The 23,768-nt window shown below is 43.1% G+C and overlaps 1 protein-coding gene across 4 annotated transcripts in view; it reads left to right on the top strand.

The window, feature by feature from the left end:
* Positions 1-23,768, top strand: part of RALGAPA2 (Ral GTPase activating protein catalytic subunit alpha 2) — a 456,753-nt gene that overhangs the window by 255,071 nt on the left and 177,914 nt on the right. For all 4 annotated transcript variants that reach the window (XM_040351179.1, XM_040351181.1, XM_040351182.1 and 1 more), the window contains one exon: positions 2,639-2,710. In XM_040351179.1, coding sequence (XP_040207113.1) covers positions 2,639-2,710 — 72 coding nt within the window. The remainder of the gene's footprint in view (positions 1-2,638; positions 2,711-23,768) is intronic.

Here is a 23,768-nt window from a genome sequence, read left to right on the forward strand (position 1 = left end):
GTTTATCTGCAGTACTCTTCTCTACATCCATTCAAAATTCATGAGCTGTCAGAAAAATGGGATGGGAGCTGACATTACACTCTGCATAGCTCAGCGAGGAGAGTTCTGAAAGCTGATTGGAGGGAAGGGACACACCCCCTACACACTGCACACAGGAACAGAGCTGAGGCTGTCAAGCACAGGCTGTGTACTGCTCCAGCACACAGTCTGTGCTTGAAAGCCTCAGCTCTGTTCCTGTGTGCTCCCTCCTCATCACCTTTTTCTCTCTGTCAGGAAAACTTGTCAGAAGTGACTCATGCTGAAGGCATAGGAACGAAGCAGCAAACAGAAATGACACTTGGTGCTCTGGATTCACTATAGAGGGATCTTTGTTCATATTTCTTGTCTGAGGTTTACAACCACTTTAAAGGCAAGTTCACTTTTTCCAGAAAATAGCTCATGGGGTGCATCATAACTGTTTCCTCCTTTTTATTTTTAAAATTTTGTTTGAAGATTCAGAAAGTGACATCTTGTCTCCACACAGCAACGCAGTGACATGTACTTCCTTCTTGTGTACTCTGCTGAGTGTCTGCATTCTACCGCAGCTCACCGCACCACGCCTCCGGGCTGCTTTGCAGTGTGAATGGGGCACATAGAAGACAGACATTCTCTAGCGCAGGGATCCTCAAACTACGGCCCTCCAGCTGTTGTGGAACTACACATCCCATGAGGCATTGTAAAACTCTGACATTCACAGACATGACTAGGCATGATGGGAATTGTAGTTCCTGAACAACTGGAGGGCAGTAGTTTGAAGACCCATGCTCTAGCTGATAAAAATGGTTAACATATTTTCTGCTGTCAAGTGAAATGTCATTTTTTTTATTATTCTTAGTTTGGCATTTCATGTCAGTTCTATATTTTTGCAGTTATTCACTTAATTTCTACTTCCATTGTTTTCTACTTGGTTTCCAAGCACATGTTTACAGTAATGGTACCTATATAGCTTTAAGGTGATTGACATTCTTTAGTGAGTTATTTAGTGAATTATCAATATCCCCATTAATACCAACGATGGGGCACCCTACTCCCCATTAATACCAACGATGGAGCACTATTCCTTATCCTACTGTATGTAGAAGTTATGTAATTTATTTACATAAATAAATATCAGTGAACTGCGCCAAAGAATTAATAATCAGTGCAGCAGCTGCCTTTAAATAAATTAAGACTCTCTTCACCTAAAGATATCAAATGGCAGCACTAGCTCTCACTGTCCACTTGGTGAAATAAATCAAATACAAATATATAAAATTAATATAAATAAAAAAATGTCAATTCAAAAATATATCATTCAAAATAAAGTGACGCGTTCAATATTTCAATAAAAGTGCACTCAAAAATGTGTGTTGCCCTTTTTTATAAAAAAAAGTCCAAATCAGATAGCAATGGAATCTAAAACGTGCAAATGTTCTTCCAATAAAATGCTTTGTGCAAAAAAATCTTGCTTGCACGTGTAAATATTAAATCCACCTGCAATCTCGTGATTTCCACCACCAATGTATGCTCTAGAACAGGGATAAGCAATTTGCGGACCTCCAGCTGTTGCAGAACTACAAGTCCCATGAGGCTTAGCAAGACACTGACAGCCACAAGCATGACACCCAGAGGCGGAGGCATAATGGGACTTGTAGTTTGGCAACAGCTGGAGGTCCGCTAATTGCATATCCCTGCTCTAGAAACTCGCCAGATTGAGTTGCTGGAGTCTGCTAAGAAACCAGCACAGCTCACATAGCAGTAAAGGACTTTCTTTAGGATCCCAGGAAGCTGTCACAGATACCACACGGCCAAAAATGTCATTATTAAATCACCACCACATCTCAAATACATTTAAAGGAAAGAGAGAGGACCCGTATATATGACTTTTATTAAAAAAGGAAGATACAAACTGCTCACATTAAAAAGTGTCTAAGCTGACACTGGTATGAAGCACATAAATTCTGAGCTGGCTCCTGCCGCTGTCATCTGGCTGCAAGCATAGATGTGGTGCCTCGAGTCTATGCTTCCAGCTACTTACAGCGGCTCCTGTCTGTCTCAACAAATCTTGAAGTGGTTGTAAAGTCATAACATTTTTACCCCGTAGCATTCCCTGCCGGAAGGTAAAAAATGTCTTACTAGCAGGATCAACCCCCCCCCCCCCCCCCCCAATACTCAATTCAGTGTCAGTCTGTAGCAGCTTTCTCCTCTCTCTCTGCTTTCACAGGACACAGACGCAGCAGCAGAAACCATTGGCTCCAACTTCTGTCAATCAAATTCAGTCAAATCATGTTAGCAGAGGGGGGGGGGTGGGACCGAGCCATGCTGTGTATGTCTATGGATTCACACAGCTTGGCTTGGGAGCTTGTTGGCACATCTGTCCCATAGCAATATTAAATTATTTTTTTACAATCAATTTCAGCAAACCCATGTTTTATAAAAATACATGCCAATGAGCGTCACCTGAATAGTCCCCGTGTCCTTTTGTTTTAGTGTTTCTGTTAGTAATTCAAATGTATTTCTGTTGACTTCACCATTATACTGATATTTCCCTTAGGTTTAGCAGTGGAAAACGCATTGTTTATATGTAAAAGCTAAAGCCTACCCACTTTTCTTTCTGCAGAAAAAATTTCCACCTGTTGAAGAAAAACTCAAAGTTATTACGAGAACTTAAAAATCTGGATTCCAGGCAGTGGTAAGGATTCCTTTTGGAGAACATTTCCTATAGAGTTCAACATAATTATTTATTATCTGCTTTCAGAATTAACATTTCTCCTCAAGTTTCTTTTATATTTATGTAGACATTACTTGCTGTAAACAGGGTTGGCTTTCTGCAGAGCTGACATAGGCAATGACCAAGGGCAGCACAGATGCACGAATATGTTGTCCTTAACACATACATATGTATAATGATAGATTCCAGATTGTCACCCTGGAGAATGGTGGCCAGGTACCTAACATTGTTTTCCCCATACAGTTATTGCATTTTTATCAGTGGAATAGTGTACTGTATCGTTTCCGTTTATCCATTCTGTGCCTATTCACCTAAAACATTTTCTGCTCCTCTGTACTGGGTGCCCCCAGCTAATGTTCTTCTAAAGCCCTATAACTATGTAGGCCTGCCTTTTAAAAGATCTTTATTTTCCAGCCTATTTAGCTTTATGTATATTTGTTTAGACATTTCAGCTTGAGTCAGAGGGTAAAAAGTCACCTGAAGCTTAAAAATCTTCGCTGTGGCACTTGATCTTACTAGGTACACACAGAAGCTGGGTGACAGTGTTTAAGGATAGGCATTTGACAGTTTGGCACCTGTCAGGCTTCTTCAAGTAACTTTATGCCCTGGACAGGAGGGGCAGCATTTACTGGAACTGATCCCCTGTAGTTCTAACCGGCAGCAGCTGAAAACTGTCCGGAGGGAGAGGAGGAGAAGCCAACTTTTAGCTGCTGCAGGGGGGGAGCTACACAAGTTCAGTTACAGTAAATGCTGCACCTGCTACCCCTCCTGTCTAGATTACCCTTCCTTCTGCTTGTCAGCTGCCTAGGGCCCTCCTGTTGAATTGATGGGGCCCAGTAGTACCCCTTTATAAGTGACCCAGTGTTCCGTCAGAGGTTAAGGAAGTGACGTTACGTCAGCTGCGCATGCATCCACTGGTACCAGGTTTGCTCATCTGACAGAACACCTGCAGTGAGAAGAAGGCAGCTGACTTCTTGGTACACCCAGGAGGGAACAGGTCAGCTCATATTTTTCATAATGGACAACTCCAGGGATTTTTTTTCTTCAGGGGTGATGGATCGACTATCAAAAAATGTGTGCACCCCTAGGTGGCTACTATACATTTGCTTTTATTTTTTTATTTTATTTTTTATGATAAGTGGTTTTATTCAAAGCAATCGCAACATGCCCGTACATTTCTAACTGCTCCAGTGAAAAAGAAGGTACCTAATGTCTGAATTTATGTTTAACGTCTTGAGTTTACTAGACATTCCAAAACCTAGGGTGTTGTATTGTGAGAAAGTCCTACTCTGGCTCTTATTCACGCCCTCACCACTCACACCCTGCTGCTATTCACCAGAGTAAAGCTGGCCATAGGCGAAGAGATATTCTTTCCTGCAACCACGGGTTACAGGAAAACAAAAATTTGATTCCCCCATCAACACACATTGTTGATGGGGGAAGCCGTCTCGTAGAGCCATTGTATTCTCTTGGCGGGGGAAGCTGTCCCTGCTGGGAGAACACAGTGAGTACTGCTATTGGCTATAATGGCTACTAGAAATAATTGCATGCAAAAGGCTGGTTGTACCTAAATTGACCAATCAACTTGGGTACATTCAGCCTGCTCATACATTGTTTGAATCTCAGATACGAACCGTCTTAAGCCCCCTTTCACACTTGTACGACTTCAAAGTCGCACGATTTTACCGCGATTTCGCCGCGATTTTGCCGTGATTCGTGGCCGCAATTTCAATGAATGCCTGTGTAAGTGGCATCAAAATCGGACCAAAGTAGTGCAAGGACTACTTTGAAGTCGGCACTACTTAAAGTCGTGCCAGTATGAATGGTAGTCATAGAAAATAATGGAGAATGACTTGTCATACGATTTTGCAGTCCAAAATCGTGAGACAAGTCGTATAAGTGTGAAAGGGCCCTAAGTGGGGTGGAGGATGCCTGGAGATTTACTTTTTTTTTTCTGAGGTCAAGATCTGCATATTGGGGATCTTCTCAAGTATCTATAAATGCACGCATAAATACAAGTACCTGTGGTTTCTGTTTTCAACTCCTGGTGGCAGTTAAATAAGGTTATGAACACGACAGGCCATTTTAATTAAAGAAAAAAAAACTTTGAAGGTTTTCAAGGCAAGTCATGGTTTTTACTGATACACATGTTTACCATGAACAATGTAATACATTATTAGGTTTTTATTAGGCTTTCCCCTACCCAAGCTAATTTTGTTTCTTTCATAGTAGTCAACCAAAAGTAGGTCAGCAAAACAGGATAAGAAGCACAGTAGTAAATGTAGCAAGTAAGTGGAGCAAAATCTCAGCCACTTACAGAGAATAAAAAAAAAGGAACTTTTCATTCAAACCAAAATAGAGTGGTTTCAGCCGAAATGCAGGTGACAAATCCAGTCTGCAAGTTCTACTCTGGCTCTCTCCCACCGCGTATGTCAACAGGCTCCCCAAGAGGACATTCATGTTCCTGTAATTCTCTGTTATCCATACATTTATTATTTTTAATGTAAGTCTTTTGTTGTTGGCCTTGGTGATAGAAGGAAAGTTTCCCCACCAGCTGCTGGGCACCAACCTCTAGTGGCTCTGCCCGAGCAGCAGGAGGAATTGTCTTTAGCCATTAAATAGAAATCATTTGAGGACAAACGGGCTGTTATGGGAAGTCATGCTGAAAGCATGGAAGCTGCTGTTGCTTAGTCATTAACCAGTAGAAATCCTCAAAGAAGCAAGAATGCAACAAAACAATGCATTGTACATTAGAAAAGAAAAATTGTGTATTTTCCCGATGAAGTTGCAGTGCTTTATTTATTTATTTTTTAAGTAATTTTTATGTGACTGTAACATTTTTACAAGCATTTTCATCCATTTTTTTTTTTTGCCATTGTATCAAGAATGGAGATTTGGAGAGTTGTCACTAAAATAAGTTCTACTCTGATTTATCACTATGAGGAAGCTGTCCCCGCCAGGAGAACAGTGATTATTGCTAGCGACTATAACAGCAGCTAGCGATAATCACATGTAAAATCTGCAAGGCTGGTTGTACCCCAGTTAATTCATCAACATGGGTACATTCTGCCTGGCCATACATGGTTCAAATCTTGGCCAGTTCCAGCTGAGTCAGAGGAGATTTGAACTGTCCTGTGGCCAGCATAAAGGTAAAACTATTTTGTTTTTGTTTTGGATAGAGTACAAAAAGATTGGAATGCTTGTCAGTTTTTTTTTTTGCTGCCTGTACTGTCTGAGTTCCGCCCTCTCTATTTGTCCTGCTTACCATTATCAGTGAGAGTAAAAGAAAACCCCAAATTTTGGGTTGTCCCTAGAAAAGTAATAAAGGGGAAATCTTCCAATAGGGACACTAGTTCTGGTGACCTGGGGGCCCTCAAAAAATGTCACAAATTTGCAGGGATTTCCTCTAACTTCCTGTTTGGTTATGGGACAGGAAGTGAAGGGAAATCTCTGCAATAGGACACAGATGGCGGGGAAAAAAAAATCTGACGGGTTATAACTCTCCCTTAGGGCCCTTTCACACGGGGCGGATCAGTAATGATCCGCCTCCGTGTGTCCGCTAGCTCAGCGGGGATCCTCCGTAAAATCCCCGCTGAGCCGTCGGCTGACAGGGCGGTCCCCGCACACTCTGCAAGGACCGCCCTGTCTTTCCTCCGCTCTCCCCTATGGGGGGATCGGATGACTTTCCTCCGCTCTCCCCTATGGGGGGGATCAGATGAACACGGACCATATGTCCGTGTTCACACGATCCGATCCACCAGACGGAAGAAAAATAGGATTTAGGAGCCATTTAGGGCTCCTTCAGACTGTCGGTGTAAGCTGTCTGCCCATAGAGGCAAGAAGTTTCACACTGTCAGGAAGACTCAATGAGCTACTCAAGTGGCCAACATCACCCTGGTTGTTCATTGAGAACTACAAGCCGACAGCCGCAAAGGCTGTTGGTAGTTGTAGTTCATTGATTTACAGGGATTTGTGAGTCAATGACGCAGCCGGGTGGGCATCTTTTCCAACAGTGACAGCAGGTCATCGCCAGTGAACATCCCTGGCCTGCTGTTACTGGCTAAACATGTTCCCAAAGGTGAACTTATCCTGTAACCTCAAACCTCTAAATACATATGAAACAAAAACATAGGGGCTGTTTTGCCTGTCAAAAGTTTTTTGAATTTAAATAGCCTCCTCACACTTCACAACCAGGAGGATAGCGCTTCTTTTTTGTTATATTGAGTAAAGTTGTGTCCGCATCCTGCCCCCCCCCCCCCAGCCTGGTGATTGGGCTGTGAAATAACACCAATGGATAACATGGTCATCCTTCTGCTCTGCCCCTGTTGGCTTGTTCATTTTCAGCATATTTGCTTGTGGCCCACTTAATTGGCTCCCTGACCACGCTAAGTAAGAGAGAGCACATTGTGGTCCGTTTTCTAGCTATGCTGGGAACTCCGTATTCTGTCCTCCAATGATCAGACTTGTCCTGACAAGCCCCTGCTGCAAAGTCATTCACTGGGAAACTGTGTGCTGCTGCTTCTTCTCCCCCCAGCTCTTATGCAGCTGAAAACAGAGGGAATGTGATCACTTATACAAATACATTCTAAATAACTGTTTTATATCTATACAATAGAGTTGCACAATTAATCGTTTAAAAATCACATTATGGATTCATTCCCCCTCACGATCTTAATCAGCTGTTTCCACGATTCATGTAACTAGTGCAGAGCCCTTCTCTGCTCGGAGCTGTAAAAAAAAAAAAGAAAAGCAGCTGGCAAAGTTTAGCGCTGGGTGATAAAAAAAAGAAACATTGTATCACTTAGTTCTTTTAGATCAAAGGAATGAACATTGGTCTGTAAATGAGGTCTTTCAAACGCAATTTTTTGTAAAAAAATAAACCGTAAAGTTAGCCCAATTTTTTGGTATAATGTGAAAGCTGATGTTACGCTGAGAATCGTGATCTTTATTTTAAGCAAAAAATACAGAATCGTGTAGTTCTACAATACAAAAATGTTTTACCTTTAATTTCTATTTTAAAGTGAATGGGTTATTTTACAAGGTGATCGTTTACAGTCATTTTAAGGTATGTTGTGTAATGCCAGTAACATACAGTAACCCTTATAACAATGTGACACAAAGCAAAATTCATAAATATTTTTTATTTTGGAAGACAAATCAGTATTTTTTATAGTTTAGCATTATTTACTCTGAACCTTTGCTGCCTATTCTACCAAATCAATACGACTATAAACCCTTAGAAAGACCTTTTTTACCTGATTTGGAGATTAACTTTCCAACTTGATTTGGATGTTGCTAAACTTCATATGTTTATGTCAAATGTGTTTCCCACTTGTATGTCACTGAAAGAAGTTGTTAAAGTGGTTGTAAAGCCACTATGTGATGTTTATACCATACCCTCTGTTGGATAACAACATGTGCCCCACTGTATATGCTTTATAAAAAATATGATGATTTCTACCTTATTTCAGAGCGCCTATTGGTGCTCGCGTGATTGCTTGCCTCTCTGTCTGACAGCTACAGCGGGAGGGGCCGAAAACTCCTGCTGACATTAGCTGGGAGGAGAGAGGCGAGCAGTCACGTGGAGCACTCGGAGGCACTCTGAAATAATGTAAAAATTATCATATTTTTTATAACGCATATACAGTGAGGCACATGTTATCTAACAGAGGGTATTGTATGACAATCAAGTAGTTTTATAGCAGTGGAGAGGGGAGCAGAGCAGCACTGGTACGAGCCGAGAGGGGGAAAGGATAGAACAGAGCTGCAGATCACAGTGTCAGGGCTCAGCAGAGGATATTTTAGATGATACAGGGGGCAAAATTAAACAACACAAGCACTGTGCTGTATAACATGCTTTAAGGCAGGGGTCTCCAAACTTTGTAAGCAAAGGGACAGTTTATCGCCCTTTAGGCTTTAGGGGGGGCCGGACTGTGGCCAGTGGGAGTAGAAAATGCCCCATCATGTGTTGTAATGGGAGAATTGGTACCCCATTGTTGGTATCAATGGGAGAAATAGTACCCCATTGTTGGTGTAGGTAGGGGGGAACGGTGCCCCATGATTGTTGTCAGTTGGTGAAATAGTGCCCAAAGGGCCAGATGATGGCAAGCAAAGGGCCACATCTGGCCCCCGGGCCGCAGTTTGGAGACCACTGCTTTAAGGGAACAGGATCCTTCTTTTTTTGGGGTTACAAACACATTAACTTTTGATTGACTAAAAATAAAAATAAATCCTAGATGTAATTTCCAAACGGCTGAGATGTTTGATACCAAGTAAAATTAAATAAACATTTTGCAGTATTTTAAAATCAATAACCCCTAACCCCTTTTCTGGATTAAGCCTTCATTTCAGTAGTGCCAAGGACAAGGCATTAAGAGAAAAAAACATTTCCTGTAAAGATAAGGAGGTGATGGCCTAATTACATTAATCTCCCAAGTTGTATCTGGAGGGCAGCTCAGTGGCTACACTACCTATAATCGGGGGTGAGAGTTTCAATTATTGTGTTTGTTGAGCCAGCTATGGGACTGCTGTTAGGCATGTAAATTTTATTTTATTTATTTTTACTCAAAGGCAAGGTTTTATTGAGCATGAAAAAAAAAAAAAAAGACCTACAAACATAAAGTGCAACAGGCACTATTCATAAGTACTTTGACATACACAGATTTGTTATAGTTCATTGAAGGTCAAGTAGGCAAGAAGTGCCGATGGTGAGCATATGAAAAAAAAACACAATACACCTTGTAGGGGGGAAGCCGAGCAGCTCATCAAATCCCAATAAAATCATAAGTGCCAGCACGGGGGGGGGGGGATAGAAGGGAGAATCATATGTGTGGGTAACCTGGACATAAGGGGTGATTGCTAAATTTAATGGAGGATCTTTCATCAGCATTGCAGGTGGAACCACCTGTCCCAAATTTACAGTACCTTTTTGTAGGAAAGGGTGGTATTGATAGCCCTGATCCACTGTTGAACTGTGGGGGGGCGATTCTCTTATCCAGGACCTGGCTATTTACATTCTAGCTAAGAATAGTGTATTTTGCAGAAATATGTTTAAATACTTGTCCTCCTCAGAAAGGGAAAGGAGGCCAAGTACACACTGGCGAGGGCATAGAGTCAGGGGGAAGCCCATGCGATCATGGAGGAATTTGACCACCTGTTACCAGTATCCTTGTATAGAGGGACAGGACCAGAGCAAGTGATAAAAAGAGCCCCTAGAGTCGCCACACCTAGGACACGCCGGACTGTGTTCCGGCCTATACTTGGAGATGTTAAATAGTACCTAGGGAGCATGTAGAGATGGGTGAGGCAGTCAGACAACTCAGGGGATACAGATTTGCATGTAGCTAGCGCCTCTTCCCAGTCCTCATCCGTCACATCACCCAGATGCCTTTGCCACGAAGATTTTAATTGATAAGCCATAGCATTGGCAGCAGGCAACATGAAATGGTTGTAAAACTGGGAAATCAGTGTTCCGGCCTATACTTGGAGAGGCAAAGGGGTTTTAAATGGGACCTATGGAGGATGTAGAGATGGGTGAGGCGGTCAGACAACTTGGAGAATACAGATTTGCATGAAACTGTTTTCCGGCCTATACTTGGAAAGGAGAAGGGGTGTTGAATAGGACCTATGGAGGATACAGAGATGAGTGAGGCGGTAGACAACTTGGGGGATACAGATTTGCATGTAGCTAGCACCTCCTCCCAGTCCTCATCCATCACATCACCCAAATACGTCTCCCACTAAGATTTTAATTGATAAGCCATAGCTTTGGCAGCATACTTATCTAGCTTAGCAATGGCTCCGGACACCCTCTTCGGCGGTGACATGGTTGTTTGTGGTTCAAGAGTTGTGAGTAGGGTGTTGCTGTTTCTAAGAAGAATAGTCCCCAGGATCAGTAAAAAGGATTATGCTCAAGCTGAGCTCTCACTCTGCACACCTTACGCCAATCAGCTCCAGGCCACGCCCCTATGCATGTCAATTTTATTAAGCAACTTTACATTTGTGCAGTCAAATTTCAGAAAACCCCACTGTATGTTTGTTATGGGTTCCCTTTTTACACAGCATGTGAGCCTAAACATTTTTCAAACAAAAATAATTCTTACCTGAGATGTTTCTCAGGGAAAGTGTCATGGACGACTGCAAAGTTTTGGCAGGGTGAGTTTGTCCTAATTCTGTCCTTATTAACATACAATGCAAGAAGCCTTGTCCCTAAACTTTTGCAAAGCCTAGTACACATTAGTAATTGTTTTATTTATTTTTTCAAACTGGCAGGGCTGAACGAAAAAAAAAAACTGATGGTTTAGTAGAAGCCGCTGTACTAATTATGCAATGTTCACGTAGCGATCTCAACTGCTGTTTTATTGTGTTCTAACAGGGGGACGACCCCTGCCAGAACACTCCAGCTGAGAGCACTGATCGGGAGCCAATCGGCAGACCTTTTTCGGTCATGTCCCTTCAACAGAAGCCGGCCATCGAACTGGCTGCAGTACACATGGGCCAAATGCCAGCCGTTTTCTTTTGAGCCACCCGACATTGAGCCGGTGTGTACTAGGCTTTAGGACAAGACAGTGTTCCAAACTAGTTACATCTGATCTGCTTGCACAGCACAAACAGGGCTATTTCTAGTTAAAAAGAAGGCTGTCCAGCCCCCTCATAAACTGAGAAATAAGCAGATATTTCCTTGCTGGAGGGTCCAGCATAGAGCATCTAAAAAAGGTAAGCCACAATTTTATTATATATATTTTTTTATTTTATTCTATGTGAATGTTATCCACGGAGTTATCCCAATTTGGCTGCAAAAGTGTAAATACTCTTTAACCACTTAACTACCGGCCGCCGTCAATTGACGGTGGCACGTTGGCTCCATTGTTCTCACAGGACGTCATATGACGTCCTCGTCTTTAAAAGCCACTAGGGGGCGCGCACGCACCCGCCGTGTTACTGGGAACACGATGCCCGTGCCCGGCGGCCACGATGGCCGACGGGCACTTGCGATTGCCCAGTAACTGAGCAGGACCGTGGATCTCTGTGTGTAAACACAGAGATCCACGTCCTGTCAGGGAGAGGAGCCCGATGTTGTGTCCCTTGTACATAAGGACACAGATCGGTCACCTCCCCCCACAGTAAGAATCACTCCCAGGGTACACATTTAACCCCTTCCTTGCCCCCTAGTGTTAACCCCTTCCCTGCCAGTCACATTTATACAGGAATCCGTGCATATTTATAGCACTGTTCACTGTATAAATGTGAATGGTCCCAAAAATGTGTCAAGTGTCCGATGTGTCGCTATAATGTCGCAGTCCCAATAAAAATTGCAGATCGCCGCCATTACTAGTAAAAAAATAATAATAAAGAAAAAAATCATTATGTCCCCTATTTTGTAGGCGCTATAACTTCTGCGCAAACCAGTCGCTATACGCTTATTGCGATTTTTTTATTTTTACCAAAAATATGTAGAAGAATACGTATCGGCCTAAACTGAGAAAAATATATATTTTTTTAATAAAAATATTTTTTTTTTTTTTTTTTTTTTTTAAATTGACGCTCTTTTTTTGTTTATAGCACAAAAAATAAAAACTGGACAGGCGGCCAAATACCACCAAAAGGAAGCTCTATTTGTGGGAAAAAAAGGACGTCAATTTTGTTTGGGAGCCACGTCGCACGACCGCGCAATTGTCCGTTAAAGCGACGCAGTGCCGAAAGCTGAAATTTCACCTAGGCAGGAAGGGGGTATATGTGCCCAGTAAGCAAGTGGTTAAAGAGAAGCTTTAGGCCCCCCCCCCCCAAAAAAATGTAAATTCAGCGGCTACAAATACTATAGCTGCTGACTTTTATTATAAGGACATTTTACCTGTCCAAGGATGCAGTGATGTCCTCAAATTCTTCAATCGGCTTCGGGTGCAGGAGCTGGTATCTCAATTAAGGAAAACAGGAAGTGAAGGCCTGTGGCTTTGCAGCCAATTTCCTACTGCGCATGAGCAAGCCATGCTGCGCCCTGTGAATGGTCCCGTATTTTTCTGGGACCCGTAGTGTCCCAGAAGACTGTGGTTGAAAGAGGGGAGATGAACTTTCAGCTCAGATCGGAAGTGGGATCGGGTACCTGTCAAAACCCGGTACCTGTCAAAACCAGGTACCTGCTCCCCCCAAAAAGTGCCAAATGTGGTAGTGGACGGTGCAAACAAGTGGAACTTATACTTTTGGGTAAAGTTCTGCTTTAAGTTGTTTATTAAAACTTCAGCTTATTGGAAAATCTAATTGTGACGATCTTTCTTTTAAAATGGAAATCTGTATTGTATCTTACAAATTTGTGCATGGTTATGTGTTAAATAACTCCCTGCTTTTTACATACAAGATGTGATTTGCTAAATGTTTTTGTTGCTTATTAAAATGGGCATTAGGAAGTGTGAATGAGTTCTACCCACATGGCTTTTTCCTATAAGCGATTGGCCCCACAATCTCCATTTTCAGCTGTTCCTCAAAGGATGCTTTGATTATTCCTAGCCCATGCCAGGATCATCATGCACTATTCATGATGTCTGTGTGCCAAGGGAGATAGATTTCCTTTTGTGTACACCAGCTGAAAAACAGGAGCTTCCACAAGGACTTTGCCAGGGTAGGGAACTTTTTTTCTTTCCCATATCTAGACTTTATTTCATTTTCACAGCTGATGGCATGCTGCCCACATTAGGATGCAGTTAAGCAAACTTTTTTTCATGCACAGTTAATTGGTCCTCTTAGACTTTTAATGGCTTGGCATTATTTCAACTATTACTGCATGCTCCCCACTATGAGAATCATGCATTAGTCATAAATCACAGTTTTATCATCAAATCAGTTTTTTAAAATGAATCAATTCAATGAATAACCAAGCAGCAGTTTTTGATTTGGTCCTTTGATTCATGTAAAGCCTGGTGCTGAACACGTATTGTCAGCGTTTCACATGATTTATGGATTCTGTTTCATCAATGATGGAGAAAGTTTGCTTTACAAGATGGAACAATGATTGGGTTTATTCCAATGGACTGGTGACATTGTAGCAGATCATAACAATGAAAATTTGGGTTTTTATTTTGTGGATGTTTTAGAAAGAAAACAATCCGTACAACGTGGGAATACTTTACCACACAATGCAGAAAAAGAACAGTGTCAAAGATTATGAAAACATATTTACTATAAATCTGCAGGCTAGCTGCTAGGCCTTATGCCGCGTACACACGATCATTTTTCGGCATTAAAAAAACGATGTTTTTCCAACTTCATCATTTAAAACGACGTTGCCCACAGACCATTGTTTTTAAAAAATGCTCTAGCAAAGTGCAGTAACGTACAACACTTACGACGGCACTATAAAGGGGAAGTTCCATACGGATGACGGCACCCTTCGGGCTGCTTTTAGCTGATTCCGTGTTAGTAAAAGACGAATCGCGCTTTTCTGTCTGTTACAGCGTGATGAATGTGCTTACTCCATTATGAACGGTAGTTTTACCAGAACGAGCGCTCCTGTCTCATAACTTGCTTCTGAGCATGTGCGGGTTTTTCATGTCGTTTTAGCCCACACACAATCATTTTTTACAACCCAAAAAACGACATTGTTTAAAACGACGTTAAAAAATGCAGCATGTTCGAATTTTTTTTTTTTTTCGTTTTTCAGAACCTGAAAAATGATGTGAAGCCCACACACAATCATTTTAAATGACATTTTTTAATGACGACGTTTTTTTTTTAAATTAATAGAATTATTAAATTATTCTTTAATTATTATTTAAACAAATATACTAAGATTGGGTTAGTTAGGTAGGTAAAGTGATTGTAAACCATCACCTTGTAAAATCCATTTGGTTTTAAATAGAAATGAAAGAGAAAACATTTGTATATAGATGTAGATATAAAAAAAACATTATAAATAACCTTTTAGATCTGACGACTTTTTTCGCTTAATAGTCGCAAGTAGAGATTGAATAGGTTAATAAAGTCTCGAAAATTCTCATACGACAGGAAAAAAAAATCGAAAGTGATGTCATGTGTTGTAATGTATTTGTATTGTATTTTCGGACGACAACAATACTGACTAAACGAAAATCGTACAATCTAGTATCGTACGAGAAAAATTTTCGTGCTTGTCTGATCTAATAATATCGGATGAATCGGATGAATTGTCGTGATCGGCTCTCGAAAGCTCCGTACTAACGATCCGATCATCGTACGATTCTTCCTCGGATGACAGTTTTCATACGATATTTGGATATTGGCACAGGCCATAACTCTGGTTTCACTGTTTATATATAATAAAAAGAAAATGTAAAAGAATGTACTTATGTTTAGACTTCTATTTAAATTAACTTTTTTAAGATGTGCATACACTCTTTGTTCTATAGATTAACTGTAATGGTTGTCAATCGAAGGAAGCTTAGATTGCTTAAAGTGATTGTAAACTTCAATATGTAAAACAACCAATTCAGTTTAAAATAGAAATGAAAATGAAAGACAAAACATGCAGTTGGGTCCATATATATTTGGCACAATTTTAGATTTTTTTCAGGTAATTACCCAAAAATATTCTAGCTATAGTTACATAATGGATATGGGCTGAAAATGCCCTCTCTCAGGTTTAATTTGAGGGTATGTACATCCAAATCGGAAGAAGGGTTTAGGAATTACAGCTCTTAAAACAGAGTTCCACCCTATTTCAAATTTATTAAAAGTCAGCAGCTACAAAAAGCATAGCTGCTGACTTTTAATAAACCAACACTCGCCTGTCTCACGGTCCAGCAATGTGGCCACACAGAGGCCTGCTCCTTGCTCCCTTCTCTCCTTGGCGCCGTCATTATACCTGTGGGAACCCGGCCATGCCAGCTTACGGCTTCACAGCCGGGCATGCGCGAGACACGCTGCGCTCTCCTATTGGCCAGCCGTTCTTCTGGGACCTGTGTTGTGTCCCAGAGGATCACTGGCAGGGAGGGGCTGCCTAGGGAGAGAGGAGGAGTCGCAGAAGAAAGGAAGTGGGGCAGGAAGTCCCACTAAAAAGAGAGTACACCCCCCCTAAAAAAATAATTACACTTTTGGGTGGAACTCCGCTTTAAGAATAGCCATCACCCCTTTTTCAAGGGACTATAAGTAATTCGACAATTGTATCAAAAGCTGTTTCATGGCCAGGTGTGGACTACTTCTTGATTATTTGTTAATCAATTAGAATCAACTCCAGACCTTTTACCTGCCTAAGTGTTGTTATTGTATTGGGAATATTGCTGTGAACCTACATCATGCTTTCAGAGAAGCTGTCCATGCAAGTGAAACACATCATTGTAAGGCTTCAAAAATGAAACGCATCCTTCGGAGAGATAGCAGCAACATTAGGTGTGACCAGATCAACAGTTCAGTACATTCTAAAGGAAAGAGGTGAGCTCAGCAACATAAAAAGGTCTGGACATCCACAGAAGACAACAATGGTGGATGATTGCAGGATTCTCTCTATGGTAAAGAACAACCCATTCACACCAAGTAAAGAACACTCTCCAGGAGGTGGGCGTATCATTGTCAGTCTACAATCAAGAGAAGACTTAACATAAGCATGTACAGAGGGTTCACCACAAGGTGCAAACCATTCATAAGCCTGATAAATAGAAAAGCCAGATTAGACTTTGCCAAAAAAAAAAAACATTTAAAAAAAAAGCCAGACCAGTTCTGGAATAGTGTTCTTTTAATGGATGAAACTAAGATTAATCTGTACCAGAATGACAGGAAGAAAAAAGTGTGGAGATTGCTTGGAACAGCTCATGATCCAAAGCACACAACGTCCTCTGTAAAACATGGTGGAGGCAGTGTGATGGCATGGGCATGCATGGCTTCCAGTTGCACTGGGTCAATTATGTTAATTGATGAGAAAGAAGCAGCCAGATGAATTCTGCAGTGTTTAGAGATATACTGTCAACCCAAATTCAACCAAATGCAGCAAAGTTGATTTGACGGTGCCTCACAGTACAGATGGACAATAATCCAAAACACACTGCAAAAGCAACCCAGGAGCTTTTGAAGGAAAAGAAGTGGAATATTCTGCAATGGTCGAGTCAGTCGCCTGATCTCAACCCAATTGAGCATGCATTTCCTTGATGAAGGCAAAACTAAAGGCAGAAAGACCCACAAACAAAGAACGACAGAAGACAGCTGTAGTTAGAGGCCCAGATTCACAAAGAAGTTACATCGTCGTATCTTGAGATGCGCGGCGTAAGTGTATATTTGCGCCGCCGTATCTGTGCGCCGTACCCACAGAACTAGATAGGCTTGAAATTGGGCTTCTTCCGTCCGACGTAACTTTCCTACGCCGGCATAGCGTGGGCGCATATTTACGCTGGACGCATCTGGCGCTCCCATTGATTTTGTATTCAAATATGCAAATGAGGGAGAACGCCGATTCCTGAACGTACGTGCGCCCGACGCAGGCTACGTGCGCTGCACGTAAGCTGTACGTCCGACCTAAAGTTACCCCTCATAAAGCAGGGGTAACTTTGCACCAGACGTGCGCAGGTCAGCTGGAGAGCAGCAGCACCGTTACGGACGAGCTGAGCAACCACACTTGCAGGACAATACATCTGTATGCCAACATGCCAGGGGCAGGCATGGTCATAGCACTACTAGTGTGTTCAGAGGCGCGTAGAAGGAGGAGGGCATAGGAGAGGATATACCGAACGCGCATGAACGTCTTTGGCATGGGGGATTCGGAGGTGTATCGCATCTTCAGATTCAGCACTGCTGCCATCCTGGAAATAGCCACAACCCTGCATGATGACATCACCAGCCAGACACACCGCTCACATGCAGTGCAGCCACTGGTCAAAGTACTGGCAACACTGCATTTCCTCGCCAGTGGATCATTCCAGCGTACAAGTGGAGTAGTGGCAGGGATGTCACAAACCACCATGAGCAGATGTTTGCACCAGGTTGTCCCCGCAATCCTCAGACACATGTCCTACCAAATCATCAGACCCACCCATGAGCATCTGCCGCAGAAGGCAAGGAATGATTTTGTCAGAATTGCAGGATTCCCACGCACCGTGGGGGCCATTGATTGCACCCATGTGGCACTACGCCCCCCCCCCTCCATGCCACATAGCACATATACCGCAATCGTAAGCATTGGCATTCTATCAACGTACAGGTGATAGCCGATGCCCAATGCCTCATATGGCACGTCCATGCCAAACACCCAGGGGCCAGCCACGACAGCTACATATACCGTCAAAGCAACATCCCAACAGAATTTTAACAGAACATGTACGGGGACAGCTGGCTGGTTGGTGAGTGACATGGGAGTCAAGCATGACTGTCCGACCCCATGATGCAGACATCACAAGGGGCACATGCACGGCTAACATCCTCCTGTCTTTTCCCTTCCAGGTGACTCTGCATATGCACTTGGGCCCCATCTCCTGACTCCATTCCAGAAATCCCCAAACCAGAGGAGAGAGAAACTACAATGCTGCACACATACGTACCCGTGCAGTGGTGGAAGGCACATTTGGCCTCCTGAAGTCCCGTTTCCGATGCCCGGATAAGTCCGGGGGTACCCTGTTGTATTCCCCAAACTTTGTGTGCCAGATCATCGGTGCATGTTGCATGCTGCACAACTTCGCCATGAGAAAGGGCCTGGAGATTGACATACGTGATGACCTGACCCCCGAACCAGACAATCCCCCCCTAACCGAGGCTATCCCGTCTGCTGAGGGAAGAGCAGTCAGGAGATGCCTCGTGGTAGGCATCTTTGCACGTTAAACACACACATTCATCATGGCACAAGGAGAATGCACGCATGCACACCACTGTGGTCCCTAGCGCACACACACCACATCCACATCACATTGGATTAGCCCAAGTCCACCATTATGTCGCTGTTTATTCATACCACATTCACACGGTCGTGGGGATAACTTCTCCCCGACGACCCAGGGTGACGCACCTTACTGGCAGGTATGTCACCCCCACATTCACACACCAGTCACACTGTAGCCTGCACTACTGACCGTGTGCAGTAATTAATAAATAAATAAACGCTCATCACCTGAGCAAAAAAATTAAAATAAACACTCATCACCTGAGCAAATATAAGGAAAACCAAAAAAAATATTTTCCCTGTCGTGGGCCAGGGCTGGTGCCACGGGCCCTTAATTGTCTGGTGGGAGCCTCGGGTGGGGGGGTGGGGCATCAGGTGGAGGAGCATCCCCTGGTCTCTCCCTGGCTGGCTGCCTGCCCTCCAAAGCCTCGGCAATGCGGGTGAGTATCGCATTGGTCTCCACCTGCACCAGCCGCGTCTGCTTCCCCTCCGCCTTAATGGCAGCTGTATTGCCCTGTACGGCCTCTGCCAGGTACTTTACCTCTGCCACGAGGTTTCATTCTTCAGCGTCTAACACGTGAAGGGAAATCTTGACAAAATGTAGCGTTAATCTCAACACTAATCTAAACGCCTTTTGTTAACCCTTGAAATGTTTGACTACGTAGCTTGGGTCCCAAATCCTGCGTCAACTGCAGTGGCATCTAATCGCAGGCACTGCAACCAATTTTTCTGTCTTTCAAGTTGTCTTTTGTCATGTTCATCCTTTTGCCTTTGAACTGTTACAAAGTTGAGTAATGTAGAGCAATGCAGGAAATTACATTTTCCTGCCCAGCTTGGAGTTAGAGCATCTCGTTGAGGTATGCTGTCTTCACGGTCTGTGGCCTCATTTTACCAAATATCGATGAGACATTCTGTGCACTGGTGGGAACATTATTATAGCAAAAATAACAAGGATTAATGCTGTTCTTGTAACTTGTTTAAAGACAATGATTTCCATGGGACTGATTGAATTATTTCCAAATCAATCTGGAGTCTCATCGGGTTCCTCTTATTTATCCAGTCATAACTATGAAGCGGCATAATATTTCAAAATGACAGGTAAATCCTATAGTAATAATAGTTTAGAAAGATGCGTGTCATTAAAATACTCAGCCTAAAAAATTACTAGCTGAATGTTTCAATTTAAATCAACTTAAAGAGGAAGTAAACCCTGATGGGTTTTACTTCCCCTTTGTTTCCCTGCAAAGGTAAAGCTTAAAGGGGTTGTAAAGGTAATTTTTTTCCCCTAAATAGCTTACTTTACCTTAGTGCAGTCCTCCTTCACTTACCTCATTCTTCGATTTTGCTTTTAAATGTTCTTATTCCTTCTGAGAAATCCTCACTTCCTGTTCTTCTGTCTGTAACTAAACACAGTAATGTGACACTTTCTCCCTGGTGTGGAGAAAGCTTCTTGAGGGGGAAGGGGGCGAGCAGGAGAGTCAGGACGCCCACTAACACACAGCTCCTTTCTCTATCTGCAAAGTTGAGAGCGTCCTGACCCTCCTGCTCGCCCCCTCCCCCTCAAGAGGCCTTCTTCACACCAGGGAGAAAGCCTTGCATTACTATGCGTAGTTACAGACAGAAGAACAGGAAGTGAGGATTTCTCAGAAGAAATAAGGACATTTAAAAGCAAAATGGAAGGATGAAATAAGTGAAGGAGGACTGCACTAAGGTAAAGGAAGCTATTTAGGGAAAAATGTTTTACCTTTACAACCCCTTTAATGGGCTACTGTGACGACATCAAGGAGCTGGTGGATGTTAGAGACCTTGCACTCCTCCACCTTCCATTTGAAGATGTCCCACAGATGCTCAATAGGGTCTAGGTCTGGTGACATGCTTGGCCAGTCCATCACCTTTAGAGCCGGTTCACACTGGGGCGACTTGCGATCCGACTTCATGTCGCCTCAAGTCGTCCCAAGTCGCGCTGTAGAGAAAAACAATGTAAGTGAATGGGAGCGGTGTTAATAGACACGACTCAAGGCGATCCGACTTCAGAAAAGGTTCCTGTACTACTTCAATCCGACTTGTAGGCGATTTGTACCCATTGATTTCAATGGAAATCGCCTCAGAAGTCGGATCACTGTCTTAACTGAAGCGACTTTCCAGGAAGATAACATACATTTCTCAGGCAAACCTCTCCCTCCCCCTCCCTCCCCCTCCCTCTCCCAGAGCTGATTGTTGTTTTATTGGCCACTGGAAAGTCTCCTGTCCTGGAGACGACTTCAAGTTGTGTTGTAAATCGCCCCAGATCGCCCTGTGGTTCATGTTCAAGTCGTGTCGGAGTCGCCTCTGAAAGTCGCGCTGGAAGTCGTGTCGCCCTAGTGTGAACCGACTCTTACCCTCAGCTACTTTAGCAAGGTAGTGGTCGTCTTGAAGGTGTGTTTGGGGTCATTATCATGTTGGAATACTGCCCTGTGGCCCAGTCTCTGAAGGGAGGGGATCAAGCTCTGCTTCAGTATGTCACAGTACAAGTTGGCATTCATGGTTCCCTCAATGAACTTTAGCTCTCCAGTGCCGGTAGCACTCGTGTAGCCCCAGACCATGACACTCCCACCACCATGCTTTAGAAGAGGCTTCCTTCTGGGATGACAGCCATGCAGACCAATTTGATGCAGTGTGCTGCGTATTGTCTGAGCACTGACAGGCTGACCCCTCCGCCCCTTCAACCTTTACAGTAATGCTGGCAGCACTTATACTTCTATTTCCCAAAGACAACCTCTGAATATGACTCTGAACCACGTGCACTCAAACTTCTTTGGTCGACCATAGCGAGGCCTGTTCTGAGTGGAACCTGTCCTGTTAAACCGCTGTATGGTCTTGGCCACCGTGCTGCAGCTCAGTTTCAGGGCCTTGGCACTATTCTTATAGCCTAGGCCATCTTTATGTAGAGCAACAATTCTTTTTTTCAGATCCTCAGAGAGTTCTTTGCCATGAGGTTTCATGTCGAACTTCCAGTGACCAGTATGAGAGAATGAGAGCGATTTAAAACCAAATGTAACACACCTGCTCCCTATTCACACCTGAGACCTTGTAACACTGATGAGTCACATGACACTGGGGGAGGGAAAATGGCTAATTGGGCCAAATTTGGAAATTTTCACTTAGGGGTGTACTCAATTTTGTTGCCAGTGGTTTAGACATTAATGGCTGTGTGTTGAGTTATTTTCAGGGGACAGCAAATTTACACTGTTATACAAGCTGTACACTCACTACTTTACATTGTAGCAAACTGTAATTTCTTCAGTGTTGTCTTCTGAAAAGATATAATAAAATATTTACAAAAATGTGAGGGGTGTACTCACTTTTGTGAGATACTGTAGCTGTAAGCAATAGAAAAACAATAATCTACTCCATAGAGCAGCAACTTCAGGAAACTAACAAATTTGTGAATTGTTAATGCTTTTCAATAAACATTGCAATTGTGCTAAATGTAGACCTATGAAGTAAAAACCTAAAATGTGTTAACAGCTTGTCAGGAGGGGATCGAGAACAGAAAGCTGAAGCATGTTTCCTGGAGAAAATGCTGCTACAGGCCACTTCCATTGCTGGTCATGCAATCTCTGATATAATCAGCCTTAGGCCCCTTTCACACTGGTGGACCGATCTGGTCCACCTGTCAGTTTTTTAGGTGGACCTAATCGGACCCTCCATTCTCCCCTACAGAGCTGTGGATGTAAACAGACATGTGTCCATTTAAACCCACGACATCCGATCCTGTCTGCTAAAAACAGAAGGCTAGGGAATCCGTTCTTCATCCATCGATCGGATCAGCAGTTGGATGCAAACGGACAGGCAGTCCGTTTACATCGAACCGCCCATCGAAGAAAGAGGGCTTTGTCCATGTCCGCTCTACATAAGGAGCGTATACTTGAACCTGGCATCCACTTGCTCAGCGGGGATCAGCGGAGAGGTCCCCCACTAAGCAGGTGGAACCACTGGTCAAAGAGCCCTTAGTTTGATTATTGATCTTCCTGATCAGAGTTTACATTACCAGAAATTTGTATAGCCAGCCCTTCTGTTAAATAGGATTGTAAAGTAGAAGGAAAATAATTGTTTTTCAATTATTTTTACAAATATGTGAAAAGTGTGGCGTGCATTTGTTTTCAGTCCCCCAGAGTCAATACTTTGTAGAACCATCTTTTGCTGCAATTACAGCTGAAAGACATTTTGGGTAAGTCTATTTCAGCTTTGCACATCTAGAGAGTGACATTTTTGCCCATTCTTCTTTGCAAAATAGCTCAAGCTCTGTCAGATTGGATGTGAACAGCAATTTTCAAGTCTTGCCACAGATTCTCAATTGCATTTAGGTCTGAACTTTGACTGTGCCATTCTAACACACGAATATGCTTTGATCTAAACCATTCCATTGTATCTCTAAGGCCTCGTACACACGGTCGGACAAATCTGATGAGAATGGTCCGACAGGCCATTTCCATCGGTTCACCGCTGAAGTGGCCTGATGGTCTGATGTGCGTACACACCATCATTCCAAAAACCGATCGTGTCAGAACGCAGTGATGTCAAACACATGATGTGCTGAATAAAACTAAGTTCAATGCTTCCAAGCATGCGTCGACTTGATTCTGAGCATGCGCGGATTTTGAACCAATGCTTTCTGTATTAACCATCGGTTTGGACCGATCGGGCAGCGGGCCATCGTGTCAATTTTAAAGCATGTTTTAAAATTTTGGACCGAAGGACAACAGACCGATGGGCTATACACATGGTCGGTTTGGACCGATGAAACTGAACCTCGGTCCATTCTCATTGGATTTGTCTGACCGTGTGTACGCGGCCTAAGTGTATGTTTAGGGTCGTTGTCCTGCTGGAAGGTGAACCTCCTCCCAGGTCTCAAGTCTTTTGCAGACTCCAACAGGTTTTCTTCATTGATTGCCCTGTTTTTGGCTCCATCCATCGTCCCATCAACTCTGACCAGTTTCCCTGTCCCTGATGAAGAAAAGCATCACCACAACATGATGCTACCACCACTATGCTTCAGGTTGGGGATGGTGTGTTCAGGGTGTTGTGCAGTGTTAGTTTTCCGCCACACATAGAATTGTGCTTTTTGGCCAAAAATGTTGGTCTCATCTGACCAGAGCACCTTCTTCCACATGTTTGCTGTGTCATCCACATGGTTGCAAACAGGACTTCTTATGG

The sequence above is a fragment of the Rana temporaria genome, chromosome 4 (genome assembly GCF_905171775.1).
Source record: "Rana temporaria chromosome 4, aRanTem1.1, whole genome shotgun sequence".
Lineage (NCBI taxonomy): Eukaryota > Metazoa > Chordata > Amphibia > Anura > Ranidae > Rana > Rana temporaria.